This window comes from Thamnophis sirtalis, unplaced genomic scaffold (genome assembly GCF_051295495.1).
Source record: "Thamnophis sirtalis isolate CommonGarterSnake01/CBP01778 unplaced genomic scaffold, rThaSir2_p1.2 scaffold_15, whole genome shotgun sequence".
NCBI lineage: Eukaryota > Metazoa > Chordata > Lepidosauria > Squamata > Natricidae > Thamnophis > Thamnophis sirtalis.
The window spans coordinates 23,547,822-23,567,080 of NW_028261395.1; the positions used below are offsets into that span (position 1 = coordinate 23,547,822).

A 19,259-nucleotide genomic window follows, 5' to 3' on the forward strand; every position below is an offset into this window, starting at 1 on the left:
GGTAGGGAAGGAGAAGGTGCATTAGAGCAGGGATCCCCAACCTTTTGGACTTCAGGGACCACTAAATTCATAATTTTAAATCCCGTGGACCACTAATATGATCTGCCTAATGACTGGGTGGGTGGGCGTGGCTAGTTGGTCATGTGACTGGGTGGGCATGGCCAATTTGATGTTACTCACGTCGAGGGGTGCCTCGTCAACCTCTACTCCCCACCTATCCTCCCAGCCTCTCCTTGCCTCCCTGCCTGGGCTCCTTAGGACTCCAACAGGAAGCAGTTTCTGGAGCTAAGCAGCCACCATGAGAAAGAGTTGGCAAAACAGCCGACTCAGTTCAAACTGGATCTGACCGAGAAGGAGGCTAAGCAGAAGCACCTCACTGAGGACTACGAGCATGGGCTTTCCAAGCAGAGGGAAGACCTGTGGGAGTGCAAGGCTAGGTACCGGCGCCTGGAGGCTCAGCGGGCTGAGATGAACAGCCACTTCCAGATCATGATGCAGACCCACTGGAACAAGGCCCTCCGACTCTTCGCCACCAGTGGCACTTTCCTTCAGCCTTCGCCCAAAGCCCCATACTCCTGAAGCAAACCCCAAGTCGGAATTTCTTCCCCCCTCCAACCTGAACAAAAAGACCTTGAAGGGGGAGACTCTCTGCAGCAACACAAGCGTTCATTACATGTATTCAGTCGAGGGGCTGCAGTTTAAAGACCCCTGATTTAGTGCAATATAAAAAATGCCAATAATTTTTCTGCGGACCATCAACATTTTCTCATGGACCACCAGTTGGATCGCTGCACTAGAGCAGCTGATATTCCTTGATCAACAGACTTGATCAGACTCTGATGCTTTCTATGACATTCTTCCCGAGAGTCAATGGTCTCTCATGTGCCCCTTTGTCTTGTAGCAAAGGCCAGACTGTGTTCTCCTTCATCCTGGAGGCTCAGGGTCTCCCTCAGTGACATTTAGGTATTATTATTATTATTATTGTTGTTGTTGTTGTACAATTGTATCACAGCGGCCAGTTGTTTCGCCGGATTTGGCATTGGTTACTAGTCGGGCCCCACCCAGGGGCCTAGGACGTCGTAACGTATTTTCGTAATATGTGTGCAGATCCAAGCAGTGCGGCTTTTTGCATTTTACTGATGGTGATTTTGTCAATTTTTAACTGTTTTAAATGTAATTCCAGTGCTTTTGGAATAGCACCCAGTGTGCCGATTACCACTGGAATTACCACTGCTGGTTTGTGCCATAGTCGTTGAATTTCAATTTTTAAGTCCTGGTACCTTGCGATTTTTTCATGTTCCTTCTCGGCGACCCTGCTATCACCTGGTATTGCGATGTCTATGATTGTGACCTTATTTTTCTCAACCAGTGTGATGTCTGGTGTATTATGCACCAGTATTTTGTCGGTTTGTATACGGAAATCCCACAAGATCTTGACCATCTGATTTTCGGTGACTTTTTCAGGCTGATGTTCCCACCAGTTTGTTGCTGTTTTAATATTATAATTTTTGCACAAATTCCAATGGATCATTTGTGCTACTAAATTGTGCCGCAATTTATAATCAGTCTGCGTGATTTTTTTACAGCAGCTGAGTATGTGATCAACAGTTTCATCAGCTTCTTTGCAAAGTCTGCATTTGGCATCATCAGAGGATTTTTCGATTTTGGCCTTAATGGCATTTGTGCGGATAGCTTGTTCTTGCGCAGCCAGGATTAGTGACTCTGTTTCTTTCTTTAATGTACCTGTTGTTAACCATAACCAAGTTTGTTCACTGTCCACTTTATCTTTTATTTTTTTCCAGAAATTGACCATGCAGTGCTTTGTTCTGCCAACTCTCCATTCTTGATTTTATCACATCTTTTCTGTATTCTTGTTTCGTCTGTTGGGCCTTCAGTAGATTTTTGTTCTTTACTTCGATTAATAGATGTTCTTGACTTTCTTTTAAATAATCAGCCAGTGCATGTTTTTCTTCTTCAACTGTTTGCTATTAACTGTTTATTATTATTATTATTATTATTGTACAATTGTATCACAGCGGCCAGTTGTTTCGCCGGATTTGGCATTGGTTACTAGTCGGGCCCCACCCAGGGGCCTAGGACGTCGTAACGTATTTTCGTAATATGTGTGCAGATCCAAGCAGTGCGGCTTTTTGCATTTGACTGATGGTGATTTTGTCAATTTTTAACTGTTTTAAATGTAATTCCAGTGCTTTTGGAATAGCACCCAGTGTGCCGATTACCACTGGAATTACCACTGCTGGTTTGTGCCATAGTCGTTGAATTTCAATTTTTAAGTCCTGGTATCTTGCGATTTTTTCATGTTCCTTCTCGGCGACCCTGCTATCACCTGGTATTGCGATGTCTATGATTGTGACCTTATTTTTCTCAACCAGTGTGATGTCTGGTGTATTATGCGCCAGTATTTTGTCGGTTTGTATACGGAAATCCCACAAGATCTTGACCATCTGATTTTCGGTGACTTTTTCAGGCTGATGTTCCCACCAGTTTGTTGCTGTTTTAATATTATAATTTTTGCACAAATTCCAATGGATCATTTGTGCTACTAAATTGTGCCGCAATTTATAATCAGTCTGCGTGATTTTTTTACAGCAGCTGAGTATGTGATCAACAGTTTCATCAGCTTCTTTGCAAAGTCTGCATTTGGCATCATCAGAGGATTTTTCGATTTTGGCCTTAATGGCATTTGTGCGGATAGCTTGTTCTTGCGCAGCCAGGATTAGTGACTCTGTTTCTTTCTTTAATGTACCTGTTGTTAACCATAACCAAGTTTGTTCACTGTCCACTTTATCTTTTATTTTTTTCCAGAAATTGACCATGCAGTGCTTTGTTCTGCCAACTCTCCATTCTTGATTTTATCACATCTTTTCTGTATTCTTGTTTCGTCTGTTGGGCCTTCAGTAGATTTTTGTTCTTTACTTCGATTAATAGATGTTCTTGACTTTCTTTTAAATAATCAGCCAGTGCATGTTTTTCTTCTTCAACTGTTTGCTATTAACTGTTTATTATTATTATTATTATTATTGTACAATTGTATCACAGCGGCCAGTTGTTTCGCCGGATTTGGCATTGGTTACTAGTCGGGCCCCACCCAGGGGCCTAGGACGTCGTAACGTATTTTCGTAATATGTGTGCAGATCCAAGCAGTGCGGCTTTTTGCATTTGACTGATGGTGATTTTGTCAATTTTTAACTGTTTTAAATGTAATTCCAGTGCTTTTGGAATAGCACCCAGTGTGCCGATTACCACTGGAATTACCACTGCTGGTTTGTGCCATAGTCGTTGAATTTCAATTTTTAAGTCCTGGTATCTTGCGATTTTTTCATGTTCCTTCTCGGCGACCCTGCTATCACCTGGTATTGCGATGTCTATGATTGTGACCTTATTTTTCTCAACCAGTGTGATGTCTGGTGTATTATGCGCCAGTATTTTGTCGGTTTGTATACGGAAATCCCACAAGATCTTGACCATCTGATTTTCGGTGACTTTTTCAGGCTGATGTTCCCACCAGTTTGTTGCTGTTTTAATATTATAATTTTTGCACAAATTCCAATGGATCATTTGTGCTACTAAATTGTGCCGCAATTTATAATCAGTCTGCGTGATTTTTTTACAGCAGCTGAGTATGTGATCAACAGTTTCATCAGCTTCTTTGCAAAGTCTGCATTTGGCATCATCAGAGGATTTTTCGATTTTGGCCTTAATGGCATTTGTGCGGATAGCTTGTTCTTGCGCAGCCAGGATTAGTGACTCTGTTTCTTTCTTTAATGTACCTGTTGTTAACCATAACCAAGTTTGTTCACTGTCCACTTTATCTTTTATTTTTTCCAGAAATTGACCATGCAGTGCTTTGTTCTGCCAACTCTCCATTCTTGATTTTATCACATCTTTTCTGTATTCTTGTTTCGTCTGTTGGGCCTTCAGTAGATTTTTGTTCTTTACTTCGATTAATAGATGTTCTTGACTTTCTTTTAAATAATCAGCCAGTGCATGTTTTTCTTCTTCAACTGTTTGCTATTAACTGTTTATTATTATTATTATTATTATTATTGTACAATTGTATCACAGCGGCCAGTTGTTTCGCCGGATTTGGCATTGGTTACTAGTCGGGCCCCACCCAGGGGCCTAGGACGTCATAACGTATTTTCGTAATATGTGTGCAGATCCAAGCAGTGCGGCTTTTTGCATTTGACTGATGGTGATTTTGTCAATTTTTAACTGTTTTAAATGTAATTCCAGTGCTTTTGGAATAGCACCCAGTGTGCCAATTACCACTGGAATTACCACTGCTGGTTTGTGCCATAGTCGTTGAATTTCGATTTTTAAGTCCTGGTATCTTGCGATTTTTTCATGTTCCTTCTCGGCGACCCTGCTATCACCTGGTATTGCGATGTCTATGATTGTGACCTTATTTTTCTCAACCAGTGTGATGTCTGGTGTATTATGCGCCAGTATTTTGTCGGTTTGTATACGGAAATCCCACAAGATCTTGACCATCTGATTTTCGGTGACTTTTTCAGGCTGATGTTCCCACCAGTTTGTTGCTGTTTTAATATTATAATTTTTGCACAGATTCCAGTGGATCATTTGTGCTACTGAATTGTGCCGCAATTTATAATCAGTCTGGGCGATTTTTTTTACAGCAGCTGAGTATGTGATCAACAGTTTCGTCAGCTTCTTTGCAAAGTCTGCATTTGGCATCATCAGAGGATTTTTCGATTTTGGCCTTAATGGCATTTGTGCGGCCAAAATCGAAAAATCCTCTGATTTTTATTATTATTATTATTTTTATTTTATTATTTTTATTATTTTATTTTATTTTATTATATTTTATTTTATTATTTTATTATTTTATTATTTTATTATTTTATTATTATTATTATTATTATTATTATTATTTTATTTATTATAGCCAAGGTGGCGCAGTGGTTAAATGCAGCACTGCAGGCTACTGCTAGATCAGCAGGTCAGCGGTTCAAATCTCACCGGCTCAGGGTTGACTCAGCCTTCCATCCTTCCAAGGTGGGTAAAATGAGGACCCAGATTGTTGGGGGCAATATGCTGACTCTCTGTAAACCGCTTAGAGAGGCCTGAAAGGCCTATGAAGCGGTATATAAGTCTACTGCTATTGCTATTGCTATTATTATTATATTATTATTATTATTATTATTATTATTATTATTATTATTATTATTATTTTGTTAGTTATAGAAGAAGGTCTCTCCTATTGCTTTTTCACAGACCAGTGGAAGTGGGTGGTTTGGTTTTCCTGGGAATTAAGAAAGCAAATCAGGTGGCACACAGAGCCCTCTCTACAGGCACGCCAGCCGTTGCCCCAGCCCAGCTCCACCACGCATCCCAGTGACCAGCTGGTCTTTGGGTCTCTGGCGCGCATGCACGGGAGGAGGGGCGCATGCGTGGGGTGGTGGTGCTGGCATTGCATTTTGGGGGCCCGTGCAGCCTGTGCCCCATTTTGGGCCTGGAATGCCTCCTGCACCAACCTAGAAGCAAAAAATGGGCAAAGGGGGGGGGGGCAGGGCAAATGTAGCAGGTGGCGCACATAGGGGTGGTGGGTATGGGCACTTGGGTGCGCTGTCTTGCGCACGCTTCCTGCATGACAAAAAGGTGAGCCATCCCTGTTCTAGGAATTGAAGTTCACACATGGTCAGGTAGCCAAGGCTGAGAAACACTGGCCAAGAGAAGGTCAGGAAGGACCAGGAAGAAGAACCTTGAGATGCCACCAAGGGGGAAGCCCAAGACCCAGGGCTGCTTCTCTGCTGAACTCGCGATACGAATTCAGCTGATCGCGCTGGCGGGAGCGGAGAAAAAAAAAACCAACGAAAAGGGTTTTCCTTGCGTGGAAAGTCTTGCGCCAAAACTGCGCCCCGAAAAGTTGGGAAGACCCCCTCCCCACCCCCTAAAGCCAAGCGGTCCCTGCGGGTTGGATGCCCGAAAAGACATCCACCCACCCCCGCCCAGTGGCTTCCAGGTTGCCCCGCCAGAAAGGACTCGGGTTCCACGCGGGATAGATCCACGGGGCGCTTTTATTTTTCCTTTGGGGAGGGCAGAGAAGGCAAGAAAGTGGCCGTGGCTCGCCACAAGCGAGTTTTCTGGTCTTGGGAACGCCGGGACGAAGCAAGGCATACTCGGGAGTTAAGGGGAGGGGTGGATGGGGAAGAGGACGGAGGTTGGATTTCCCCCTCGGGCATCCTCGCAGGCGCCGAATCGAGGCCGCCCTTCACCCAGGCTGCAGGGGCGCCTATTGCAAACCCCTTCCTCCTCTTCCTCTGGCTTCTGATCCTCGGGGATCGCCCGGCCAGTCCGACGCCCGGGGGAACTCTCGGGCATCCCGGCACCGTCGTGGCTGCCTTTCCCTTCTTTCTCCCCCCTTTCCCCCAAAGCCCCTACGCCGCCCGAGCGTTTAACCCGGCTGGTGGGCTCTTCGTCGGAGCAGCATCGCCCCCCCCTCGCCGCCCCCCTCTCCCCCCTTAAGCCGCTCCGTTTCCCGCTTGCCAATAGCAGATTATGAAAAAAGAGAGCGAGGGAGAGCGAGAGAAGGAGAGAGAGAAAGCCGGAACGGGGAGGGACCTCGGCTGTCAGCGCCCATGCAGATTAACCTTTCAATTAGCTCCTCTTATCAAGTCCCGTCTCGGAGCGCCGGTCCTGGCGGGTTGAGGCCGTTTTTAGCATCCGACAAACACACACACAATACGAAAAGGTTTGCCGGGGGGCGAGGTGGGGTTTTTTGGGGGGGACGCGGGCAGCGGGCAGGAGGGGAAGGCGAGACCCCCGTCCGTCCGTCCATCCATCCCTCCGTCCCTCCTTTCCCCTGGCAGCCCCAGAGATGAGCGAAAGGGAGAACCCCCCCCCCCCCGTCTTCCTCTTCTTCTTCCTCCGGAGGGCTACGGGGGGCTCCTCGCCACCCACGGGGGGCTCCTTCCCGCGCGGGGAAGCAGCGGGACGGCTTTGTGTGGAGCCGGGCGGGCGGGGAAACAAGGCATGCTGCCTTCCAGTCCTGGGAGGGAGAGAAGGCTTGCCAAATCCGTTCTTCGGGGCTCCGGGGCTCCCCTTTTGCTTCCCTCCCCGCTTGCTTGCCAGGGTCCCCCCCACCCGGTTGCAGATCGCCTGTTCTGCGGCCCGGAGGAGACCCGTGTTTTTTTCCCCCTCCCCAGTGGGCTCCCCTCAGCGGGGGCGGGTGGGAGGAGAAGCCGCAGCAGAGGTCAGGGTGGCCGGAGCCGCTTCCACGCGTGGAAGGTGGGCGCGTGTGGACGGAGTGGAGGGCGTCGCTGGGTCGGGAGCTGCCTTGCAAAAGCCCCCCCCCGCGTGCGTGGGGTGGAAAGGTTGGAGTTGAGGCTCCACGCGTGGAGTGGGTGGGTGGGGACGCGGGTGGTCTGATTCTGCAACCTGAGGCCCCTTTGCACGTGTGTCTCCCCCCCCAGCCCGGCGGGGCTTTTGCATGGCGGGGACTGGGGGGGGGGCTTCTCTTTGCATGCACTTTGCATGCACCCTGCTGCACGCGCGCTCACGCATACACACACACACACACACACACACACGTGCAGCGGGCACGCCCGGGAGAGCGCCCCCCCCTCCGCCTTTCCGCTTGCAAAGCGGGCAGAGGGAGACGCTTTCTCGTCAATCTCGCCCGACCGGACGGGGTTAGGAAGAGCGCCCCGGCACGTGGCGTGTAAAACTCAACGACTTATGAGTATGTGTCGCGCGCCCGCCCGCCCGCGGAAACAAACTTCCTCGGCGGGAGGGCGAGGAAAGGGGAACGAAAAGAAAAGGGTGGTGGTGGTGGTGATGAATAATGTTCGATTGACGCTTCGGGAGCCTATCCGGAGGCTCGGCTCGTCCCTTTACCCCCTTCTATTGTTTACCAGATGTAATCGCCCGCCAATGAAGGGTCGAGGGCGGTGACGCTGGGCTGTCACAGCTTTGCCAGGAGAGGGTGAGGAAGAGGAGAGTAATTGACGTCTCTCGGCCTCCAATAGGCGGGTCGTGGTGTGCGTGTGGCAGAACGGAATGGCTGGTGGCGAGGGGACGGACAGGTCGTTGGGCCTATCGCTGTAGCTTGCCTAATCGGGAGGCGGGATGAAAGCGCCCGGATTGGGCTTTCGTCCAATGTCGCGTCTAGAGAGGAAGAAAGAAAATGGCGGCGTGGGTTGCCGAGGTGGGCTGGGTCGCGCAGTACCTGGCGCCGCTGCTGCTGCCGGAGAGGAATGGGCCGTGAGCGCCCCCCGCCGTTGAAGCCATGGTGCGGGAGCTCGCCATCAGCGCTTGCTCCGGGGAGCGTGGCTCTTCTGTCACCTGCGGTGCCAGGTGTGGCGCTGCCGTGATTTGCAGCAACCTTTCTCCACCTTGGCACTTTAAAATGGGCGGACTTCAACTCCCAGAATTCCCCAGGCAGCTTGGCTAGCTGGGGGAATTCTGGGAGTTAAAGTTCACCCATCTTATAGCTGTCAAAGATGCTTTAGAGATCTCGGAGGGCAGCCTGGGTTTAATGTAATTTTAAAAGCCAAAAATTGCAAGAGCTTTCTGTGTTTCTCAGTAGGTCCTCCCCTTGGTCATTAACCGCTTCCAGAATTTTCTTTTCTTTTTCTTTTTCTTTTTGCAACCTCTTGGGCTACACTATGTGAATGGGTATTTCCTGGTGAACTCCCAGCTGAAGGCTTGCCTGGTCTATGGCCGCCTTAGCTTTTTGAGGTGGGCAAAATGCTGAGTTCCTCTTCCTCAAATGAAGCTGACTCCTGTCTTGGCCACAATATGGAAGAACTTACTTTCTGTGATCTCCTGGTGGTCTCTTGCCCAAAGTCTAAATCTTCCCGCTGAGACTTTCTAGAGCAAACAAATTTTGACTTGGTGCAACCGCTGGGCCTGGATTAATAAAATCCAAAATGCGAGGTTTGAGCTTCATGTCTTGTGGGTCCAAGGAGGTGTCTTCTCCCAGCTAGGAGTGCTTGAACCATCTGTAAAATAAACGCAAAGAGGGAGGGAAAAAAGTCACAAATGAAAAGCAAGCTAGTTTTTAAGTTGAAGCCCACTCCTGAGCTCATGAATAGGTCCCCTAGTTTCTAACTTACTTTCTGATCCATGAAAGTCTACAAATGCGAACAGAAAAAAAAATGGGAGCCTTCCACTGACATCTCTGCCTCTCTTCCATAACTGAACTGTGACTTAGGATCAGGGAGCACTTACAGTGCTTGTTTAGTGACTGCTTTGTATAGTGACCATTCACAGTTGTAACTGTGATGAAAAAGTGATTTTGTGACCACTCCTTGCCTTTGTGACCTTCACAGGTCTGTAAAGCGAAGGGAAGCTGCAGTAAATGTAAGCACAGTTGACTTAGCGATTGCTTTGCTTAATGACTAAGATGCTGGTCCCAGTTTTGTTCGCTAAACGAGGACTTATCTGTATTTTGTTTGAGCTGAAACTTCCCTCGGTCTTTCAATGCATTGGTATGGACTGTCATAACTTTGGGATGAGCTTTTTGTGGTCTTCAGACTTTTGAGTTCTCCTTAGTATTGTTTTCAATCCTATCAGTTGTGATTTAGTCGTAGACCATGCTTAAGCCAACTCTGGTTTATTCATCATCAGAATAATAATAGAATGGCAGAAGAAGCTAAGCCCATCGCATATTTATTAATTATCAAATTTATATAGCTGATCATCTCATGAGAATTGACTCTGCTCAGTGTATATGAATACAACAATAATGTGAAAGCCACAGTTTGTGGCTTGTGTTTTAGCATGATCTGTAATATAATGCATCCGTTCTGCTAATGTAGTTTAGGCGACAACTTGAGATTAAGCAAACAGTGTTTTTTATATGTGAATCTAGCTCATTGAAATAGAAGAGTCCATGATCAGATGCTGGAAGTGAGAATGTTGTAGTTGCTTGGAGGTGAGATGGGAGGTAAATAAATTTAATTATTACTAAAATAATAATTAATTGGGAAACTTTTCACTGGAAATGCTATAGAAGTTTTACCATAGTGTCAAAATACTTGCAATTTATTTCTTGATGCTATTGCTATGTGCAGCAAGTCACTAGCAAATGTTTTTCATCTTCTTTTCTTTTGAAGTAATTTGAAATGTAAAGAGATATTTTGGGATTGTTTGGAAGCAAGGTTAAAACAACACACAAGAATCTGTTGTATGTGTCTTTTTTATAAAGTTCATAAAGAAGTGGAATGCAAAGTTTAAAAAAATGTTTTAAAATTGGAGTGTTATTATTTTAAACAAAAACTATTAATCAATTAGGTAGTGCAAATAATGGTTATGATTTTCCCTACAGTTAATGTGAAACAATCGATGCCAGTGAAAGAAGAGTGGGAACGGATGGTGCGTATCTAATGCTGTCCTTATTCTTGGTTTTTCTCTCACGATGAAGTCATGCACAGAAGAGAGAAAGTGGCTAGGAAGAACTTCTTGCTGCGCCCTCGGAAAAGTAATTATTTCTTTTCACAGCACGTATTAAATTACAGAATGTTCTACTATAAGTTGCATGATTTATAGAGCATTAAAAGGTGATTTAATAAATTAATGGAGGACATAACCGTATTATCCATATTATCTCCAGAAGAGAAATGCAACACCCCTTGATTTCTCTTGCTGGAGGATCCTGATGGGAGCATGTAATTGTTCCTACGTCCTCTGAAAAGACATAGGCCCCGGGGAACAAAGTGCCCGATTTTAGAAGCCTTTTACCTAGTGGAGCTGGGATTTTCCTTTCTTACTGCTCCAATTTTTCACAAACTGTCTCAGAAGATTTCTTCCTTAAAGATTTCTTCATTAAAGAGAGATAGAATCATGATCATGTGAAGTGTTAATACCAATTTATAATGCCTTGGTAAGGCCACCCTTGGAATATCGCATCCAGTTTTGGTCGCCACGATGTAAAAATGATGATGAAACTCTAGAAAGAGTGCAGAGAAGAGCAGCAAAGGGGATTAGGGGACTGGAGGCTAAAACATATGAAGAACGGTTGCAGGAACTGGGTATCTCTAGTTTAATGAAAAGAAGAACTAAGGGTGACATGATAGCAGTGTTCCGATATCTCAGGGGTTGCCATAAAGAAGAGGCAGTCAAGCAATTCTCCAAAGAATGGAAACTAATCAAGGAGAGAAGCAACTTAGAAGTAAGGAGAAATTTCCTGACAGTGAGAACAATTAATCAGTGGAACAAGTTTCCTCCAGAAGTTGTGAATGCTCCAACACTGGAAGTTTTAAAGAAAATGTTGGATATCTATTTGTCTGAAGTGGTGTAGGATTTCTTGCATAAGCAGGGGTTGGACTAGAAGACCTCCAAGGTCCCTTCCAACTCTGTTATTCTATTCTATTGTATTCTATTCTATTTGAGTCACATCTTGCAGCTGAAGGAAACTTACATCAGAAGGATTCAATCAGGTGCCAACAGAAGTATTCCTCTGTACATTGTGGTACAGGCCACAATGGAGTCCCAAATTTCTCTTGTTAAATGAGACATTTGTTAAGTGAGTTTTGCCACATTTAATGATATTTCTTGCCACGGTTATTAAGTGGATCACTTGATAAGTGAAGAACCCAGTGGTTAAGTGAAATCTGGGTTTCCTCCATTGACTGCTTGTTGGAAGGTTGCAAAAGGGGATCACATGAACTTGTGACGCTGCAACGGTCATAAGTATGAACCCGTTGTCAAGCACCTGAATTTTGATCACATGATCATGAGGACGCCACAAAGGTGGTAGCTGTGAAAAAACGATCATAAGTCACTTTTTTCAGTGCTGTCATAACTTTGAACAGTCCCTAAATGAACTGTTATAAGTTGAGGACTACCTGTATTGCAATGCATCTTATCTTTTGTGATATAGATAGTCCTTGATTTACAGCCATTTGTTTAACGACTGTTCGAAGTTTCAAGAGCACCGAAAAAAGTGATGGCCACTTTTCATACTTAAACTTTGTTGCAGCGTCTCCATGGTCAAAATGTTTGTTTGTTTGTTTGTTTATTAATATTTATAGGCCGCCCTTTTCCCTAAGGGGACTCAGGGCGGCTTACATAAAATAAGGAAGGGAGGGTACAGACAATAGACACAAACAATACATAGAAGTAAAATAGTAAGCAACATTCATTCATCATTCGGGTGGGGACAAATTATCTTTATCCCCAGGCCTGACGGGCTAGCCAGGTCTTAAGGGCTGTGCGGAAGGTCTGGATGGTGGTGAGGGTACGAATCTCCACGGGGAGATCGTTCCAAAGGGTCGGAGCTACTACTGAAAAGGCTCTCCTCCGTGTAGTTGCCAGTCGGCACTGACTGGCAGATGGAACTCGGAGGAGGCCTAATCTATGCGATCTAATTGGTCGCAGGGAGGTAATTGGCAGATGCTTGACATCTGGTTCATATTTAAGGATGATTGCAACCTTTTGCAACCTTCGGACAAGCAAATTTCATTTAACACCCAGGTTGCTAACTTAACAATTGGGAGTGATTCATTTAACAACTGGGGCAAAACCGTCTTGCTTAGCAAACATAATTTTAGGGCTCGCTCAGTTGCGGTGGTAAGTCAAGGGCTACCTGTACAGTTTGATGTGAAGAGAAAATGAATGCTTGTGGACTGTAGATGTGGTTCTGGGTGTCCCTTTCAAGGTTTAAGGTTTAAGGTTTATTAACAATTTATAGGCCGCCCTTTTCCCTGAGGGGACTCTGGGCGGCTTACATAGGATCAGGGGAGGGAAATACAAACAATGACATAGACAAACATAGAGTAAAATAATGAGCAACATTCATTCATCATTCGGGAGGGGCGATTATCTTTGTCCCCAGGCCTGACGGGCTAGCCAGGTCTTAAGGGCTATGCGGAAGGCCTGGACGGTGGTGAGGGTACGAATCTCCACGGGGAGCTCGTTCCAAAGGGTCGGAGCTACTACAGAAAAGGCTCTCCTCCTTGTAGTTGCCAGCCAGCACTGGCTGGCAGATGGAATTCGGAGGAGGCCCAATCTATGAGATCTAATTGGTCGCAGGGAGGTAATTGGCAGAAGGCGGTCTCTCAAGTATGGAGTTATGGAGTTTTTGAGAAGAAGAAAAATAGTAGTCAAAGTTGCTTAAAAGTTGCCATGAGTAACAACCTTTCCTGCTTGGTAGTCCAACATAGGGATTATTGACAAGGGATGCCACTTCTTTTAAATCTCTTGTCTTTTCCATCTGAATTTTATCAGAGGGCTCTCTGGATCCCTTTGCAAAATTCAAAGTGTTTCCAATCAAATAGCAAATTGCTCTCCTAGACTGAGATGATGAACACATTTTGGCATTAATCTCCCTCCCTCCCTTGATGCATTTGAAGCATACTATGACATACGTGATGATGAGTTTAGTAATTATTGTGTTTATCATCGATAACCTTTAGACAAGGAGATTTTGCTTTTATGGCTGGTTATGTGGTCTAGCATCTTCCAGCTTCATGACATCTCCATGTCCAATAAGACTGCAGAGGCAGAGTGTTTAGAACATGGCGGGATTTAAAAATTACTACATTTAGATTACTAGTAATCTAGTAATTCTAATTACTAGAATTACTAGATTTGGGGATGTTGAGAAACCGATAGCTTTCTTCTTCTTCTTGTGCCATATCCGTCATTGGCGATCATGTTGGCGATCCTATTTTTATCAACAGCCACATGAAAAAGTGCTGTTGAGTTTTATTCAAACCAATCCCTTAGGTTTTGAAGCCACGTTCTACTTTTGCCTAGATCTCTTTGCCTTCAATCTTTCCCTGGTGGATTGTGAAGTGTGCTTTATTTTTCCAGGTGTCGCCTCACATATCCAAAATATTCTAACTTTTGTTTTTTAATGGTTTTGATGATTTCCCTTGGTTTTCCTAGGTGGTTTATCATCTCCTCATTTCTGATTTTGTCAACCCATCTTATAAGTAACAGCTGTCTGTAAATCCACATTTCAAATGCTTTTACTGGTAGTTTTGTGTATCCAATTACTGTATGCTTTATTTCAGTTTGGGGTTTGAAAGGTGGCAGATATATTGTAATATTGGCTGGTAGTCTATCTTCTGAAAGACTGAACTATCATCCAATATGAATTTTGGAGTTTAATCCTATGAAGCCAGTAGGGTAACCTTTCCCCCCAATCCAACTGGTGCTTCTAAATATTAGTTAATAATGAATGCATTGGCCAATAGAGGTGTAGCTTTTTAAATAAAACACTATATATTTACATTCTTAAATGATGAACTGAGTTTTGCTGCGAATGAAACTTAACCTGATTTGTATAAATATTCTTTAGAATTGATGAAGATCTGGAAAGATTTGTGCCGGTCAGAGAGAAAAGCCATCAAGTTGTAGAGATGTATGTTCCATCTGGTGTAAGAAGATGACTCCACTTTCCTATGTTGGTTGATGAAGGCATCTCCTTTAGAAGACCATGCCTGAGATCCCTCACCATCTTTGAACCTAAGGGATGCCTTCTTCAGATGGTGGTACCAGAAGGTAAAATGTGAAAGCGTAGGAGAAAGTCATTGTTGGAAGAGAAAGGAACTCTATGGGTAACTCTTGTGGGTGGAAGATTATTGGTCAACCATGGTAAAGCTCGCCAATCCACTTTACACAGAGTGGATTCTTGAAGCCATCCACAAAGTGAAAAGGCAGAAGCAGAGGCCCTCAGAAGAGAGGATTTGCCATGCCGTTTGCGCATCCCACGGCTTAGATAAGAAGACCGTTTCCGAACAGTTGGAGCTAAGTGTCCAAGATGGCTCCGTTCTCAAAGTTACCAACAAAGGCCTTGCATCCTACAAGGACCCAGATAACCCTGGGCGTTTTTCCTCCCTTAAAATGGACGACGTTCCTAAACCCTCGAAAGGATCTAAGGGAACCTGTCACGAGCTTCGAAATGTGGATTGGAATAAGCTCCTGCGCAGAGCCATTGAAGGGCTCCAAGAACCAAACGGATCTTCCCTCAGAAACATTGAGAAATACCTGAGGAGCCAACATGACCTGGCAGGCGTCTTCAACAACCCCATCTTTCAGCGGAGATTGCGCCTGGGGGCCAAACGGGCCGTCAATAATGGGAGGCTGTTGAAAGAAGGACCCCAGTACAGGGTGAACCAAGTTAGCTTGGAAAGCCGAGGGACATATAAATACAGTTCATTTCCAGCCTCCCTCCCACCCGTCAGCCTTTTGCCTCACGAAAAGGACCAGGTGAGTGTGTCCGGTTGTTTCCAAACAGTCGTTAGGATGCCTGTTCTGTTGGGATATTTGTTTTTGTTCTCTTTTTCAATACATAGCCGCACTGAGAGGAATTTTTACGTACAACGGTTAAGGAGTTTCTCCAAGCGTTTAGTGCCATGATGGCAAACCTATGGCACACCTGCCAGGTGGCATGCAGAGCCCTCTCTGTGGGCACGTGTGCCATCGCCAGCTGCTCTTCTGGTTTCCGGTGTGCAAATGCGTGCCAGGCAGCTGGTCTTCACAGCCGCCAGAAGGCGAGAAAATGGCCTGAAAAATGCCCCCCAAACAGGTCATTTTTCGGGTTGTTTTTAGACCGTTTTTGGGGCCATTTTGGGGACTTTGGGGGGCTGGGTTTTGGGCCATTTTCCGGCTGTTTTCAGCCTGAAAAACAGCCCAAAAAAACCAGTCCTGAAAAATGTCCTGTGTGTCGGCCGGGTAGCCTTCGGGTTTTCAGTGCTCCCGTGTGCACGAAGACCAGCTGGCTGGCATTCACATGTGCGTGTACACATGTTCCAGTTTGGGCACTCAGTGCCGAAAAAGTTTGCCATCACTGGCCTAGTGGTTTCAAGATATATTAAAAACTCATGTCCTTGGGGAGCTTAAAATATTTTAATATTTATTCTCCTTTTCCGAAATAAAATGTGGATTTGAGGACTATGCATCCAAACTAATGCAACCGAAAGAGAGAAGAAGCCTATAAATGTAAAAAGTATTGATGATTATGTGGTGTCATTTCTGCTTGCAGAGTCAGATATGGTGGACTGAGATATTTGGAGCTCAGATTCAGTCTGGGAAGATTTGATTATTATTATTTTTTTTTAAAGGATAATGCATTTTAACTTCGGATTACTAGTATTAAGAAATCTAAGAATAAATAATACAATTTTTATCTTTTGAAATGTTGAGGAATATACGATCAATCGGTCTAGAACACCTCTTTCTGTTTTCTCCACTATGAAACATGTTTCCCGCTGTGAAATTTAATGGGATTCTGAATCTCTTTATTATCAGTCAAATTTGCTATTTTGGTTGCTGTGGATAAGTATGCACTTGGGTAAAGCTGCAGTGCATGAAGAGACGCTTAATGGAAATTATTATTGGACCTCTTCCATGGTCTTTTGTGTTGCTTGCCAGTTGTTACCATCAACGGAATCATGGTTTTTTTATTCCATTTCTTCGCAGGGTAGATGGCTTTTCTCCATTCGCCTCAAATTGACTACTCAAGTCTGACTCATTAATTGAAATCTGCACTTGCGTCCCTATTGCCGGGTATTATCCCCCCATCCAATCCTTCAGCATCCTTAACGACATTGTATACTTTCACGACTAACACCCCCCCCCCAAAAAAAATACATGTTATCTCCAAATTTGGGGAGGGGTGGGTTCCACCACAAATGTAGACTCTGAGCCCCACATGTACCATATATTTTTCAATTATAAGAGGCACCTAAATTTAGAAGAGGGAAAGAATTTTAAAAAAGATTTTTGACCTCCGCGCTCTGCCCTTTTGGGAGGCCTTTTTTCTACCCTTTTCCAGCCTTTTTTCTACCCTTTTTTGATGATTTTTTTGGCCCATTTGGGGGGTGTTTTGGGGCCATTTTTTAGGCTTTTCTTAGCCCCTTTTCAAGGCTTTTTTGCCCCCCCCCCAAAAGGCCTCCCAAAGCCTCAAAAAAGCCAAAAATAGGCCTGAAAACGGGGCATGCAGAGGCCAAAAAATGACTGGTGGGTGGGCAGGACTTTGGCAATATTTGCTCTATAAGACACACTGACATTTTCACCCCCTTTTGGGAGACAAAAAAGTGCATCTTATAGTCCGAAAAATGTGGTAGTTGTTCGTGCCAGTTGTTCAATCACAAGGTTTTTAAAAAATTGTTCATCAAGCGTGATTTTACCTAGTTTTGATTATTTTTTTAATACGTTCCCCAAATGCAGATAAGGATGAAAAATGAATGGTTTTCATCCTGCGCCAGCAGGCTTCTGAAAACAGAACGGGGAATGTTAGGGATATAAGAATATTTATTCCCTTATTGAAGTAGAAATGCTTTAAATTAATAAAAAGGGAGAGGGAGGAGGTCAGTGCAGCACTCACACTTTTGACGCTGACTGCTTGGGAACTTTATTTGAGAGTGAAATTTCATGGCTCAAAATCCTCTTGGCTTCTCTTCCCCAAGATCAAACAATTGTAGCGCCGCCTTTGATCTTCAGAACGTCGGCAAAATTCTTGGGCCAATTCAACATTTGGATTTATTGGTTTGTCGTGAGAGCCTGTGTGCGTTTACTGGCGATGCCTGCAAATTCTAAATGAGAACGGGGATCGCTTTGCCTTCTGAAGGGCTCCTTATAAGGCCCTGACCATACTTCACTAGATTCCTTAATATCACACCTTACATTTAAACGATGATCTAAAAACAAGAGCCATCTCAGCTTCTTCAAATGATTTTACTGCACATATATTTACAGAAAAGGAAGGATTTAGGATTCTCACTCACTTGTGTGATTACAATAGAGATGCTAGTATTATTTGTTGTAGAAATAGAAGTTAATTATCATATAAGAAATGTTGCAGTAGTACAGGTAGTCCTCAACTTAGATAAAGGTAACGGTTCCGCTCGCACATATCTGCTAGTCGTTCCCAACTCTAGGGGGCGGTGCTCATTTCCGTTTCAAAGCCAAACAGCCAGCGCTATCCGAAGATGTCTCCATGGTCATGTGGCTGGCATCACTAAATGCTGAAGGTGCATGGAGCGTTGTTACCTTCGCACCAGAGGTGGTCTCTATTTTTCTACTTGCATTTTTACATTATTTTGAACTGCTAGGTTGGGAGAAGCTGGGACAAGTAACGGGAACTCACTCTGTTATGTGGCGCTAGGGATTCGAACCGCCGAACTGCTGACCTTTCTGATCCCCAAGCTCAGCATCTTAGCTACTGAGCCACTGCATTCCTTACAGTCCTCGACTGATGAACACATGTTGCTAAGTGAGAAATTCTTTAAATGGATTTTGCCCCATTTTACAATTTTTCTTGCCACCTTTGTGAAGCGAATCGCTGCCGCTGTTGAATTGGTAACATGGTCGTGAAGGTTTCCCCCACTGACTTTGCTTGTCAGAAGGTCGCAAAAGGGGAATCACATGGCTCCCGGGAACGCTGCGACCATCATAAATGTGAGACGGTTGTCAAGCATCCAAATGCAAATCCCACGACCCTGGGGAGGCTGCCATGGTTGTAAGTGTGAAAAACGATCATAAGTCACTTTTTCCAGTGTCGTTGTAACTTCCAACGGTCATTAGGCGGACTGTTGTAAGTCGAGGACTACCTGTAATGTATTAAAACTTAGATTGCATTGTTTATACTGGAGTATCAGACAGCTTGGTTCCACCACAAATGCGTGAACGACAAAAGCACGCCTCACTAAACCGCGGTGACAAAACGGCACCGACAAAACGGCGTGACGAAGGAGCAACGGATGAGCCCTGAAGCGCGCCGACAACAGCGCGCCGACAGAAGTGCGCTGTAACCTAACCCTAAACCTAACCCTAAACCTAACCCTAAACCTTACCTTAACTTAAATCGCGCTTCTGTCGGCGCGCTGTTGTCGGCGCGCTGTTGTTGACACGTTTTTGACATCGCGGTTTTACTGCCGCGGTTTTGTCGGCGCGCTTATGACGTTCGCGCTTTTGTCGGGTCACGGACAGCCTACGTAGTTCTTACCTCTTCATATTTTTTCATGACAACAAAAGGGAGGATCTGATCCAAAATTGCCAACTGGGTTTCTGGGACTGAGGATATCTCCAGGGTTAGTCTAGCACAGGGGTCTCCAACCTTAGCAACTTTAGCTGGCTGAGGAATTCTGGGAGTTGAAGTCCACAGGTGTTAAAGTTGCTAAGGTTGGAGACCTCTGGTCTAGCATCTTCTAAATCACACTGGCTTTGTGACATACAAACCATTGTGACTTTGGCTGAAGCGCTGGTGATTCTAACGTCCAGTGTCTGTGTAGCACACAAACACAGCCCTGGGTATGTTTTGA

At 44.9% G+C, this 19,259-nt stretch overlaps 1 protein-coding gene across 9 annotated transcripts in view; it reads left to right on the forward strand.

Annotated features, from left to right (window-relative positions):
• Positions 1-6,635: 6,635 nt before the first annotated feature.
• Positions 6,636-19,259, forward strand: part of KAT6B (lysine acetyltransferase 6B) — a 91,080-nt gene continuing 78,456 nt past the window's right edge. The window contains exons 1-4 of one of the 9 annotated variants that reach the window (XM_087702172.1): positions 8,140-8,340; positions 9,860-9,934; positions 10,316-10,468; positions 14,294-15,204. In XM_087702172.1, coding sequence (XP_087558298.1) covers positions 14,587-15,204 — 618 coding nt within the window. In that variant the 5' untranslated portion in view covers positions 8,140-8,340; positions 9,860-9,934; positions 10,316-10,468; positions 14,294-14,586. Of the gene's footprint in view, positions 6,737-8,139; positions 8,341-8,448; positions 9,935-10,315; positions 10,469-14,293; positions 15,205-19,259 lie in introns of those variants that run through there. The other 8 variants (XM_087702177.1, XM_087702179.1, XM_087702180.1 and 5 more) reach the window with 8 other exon arrangements.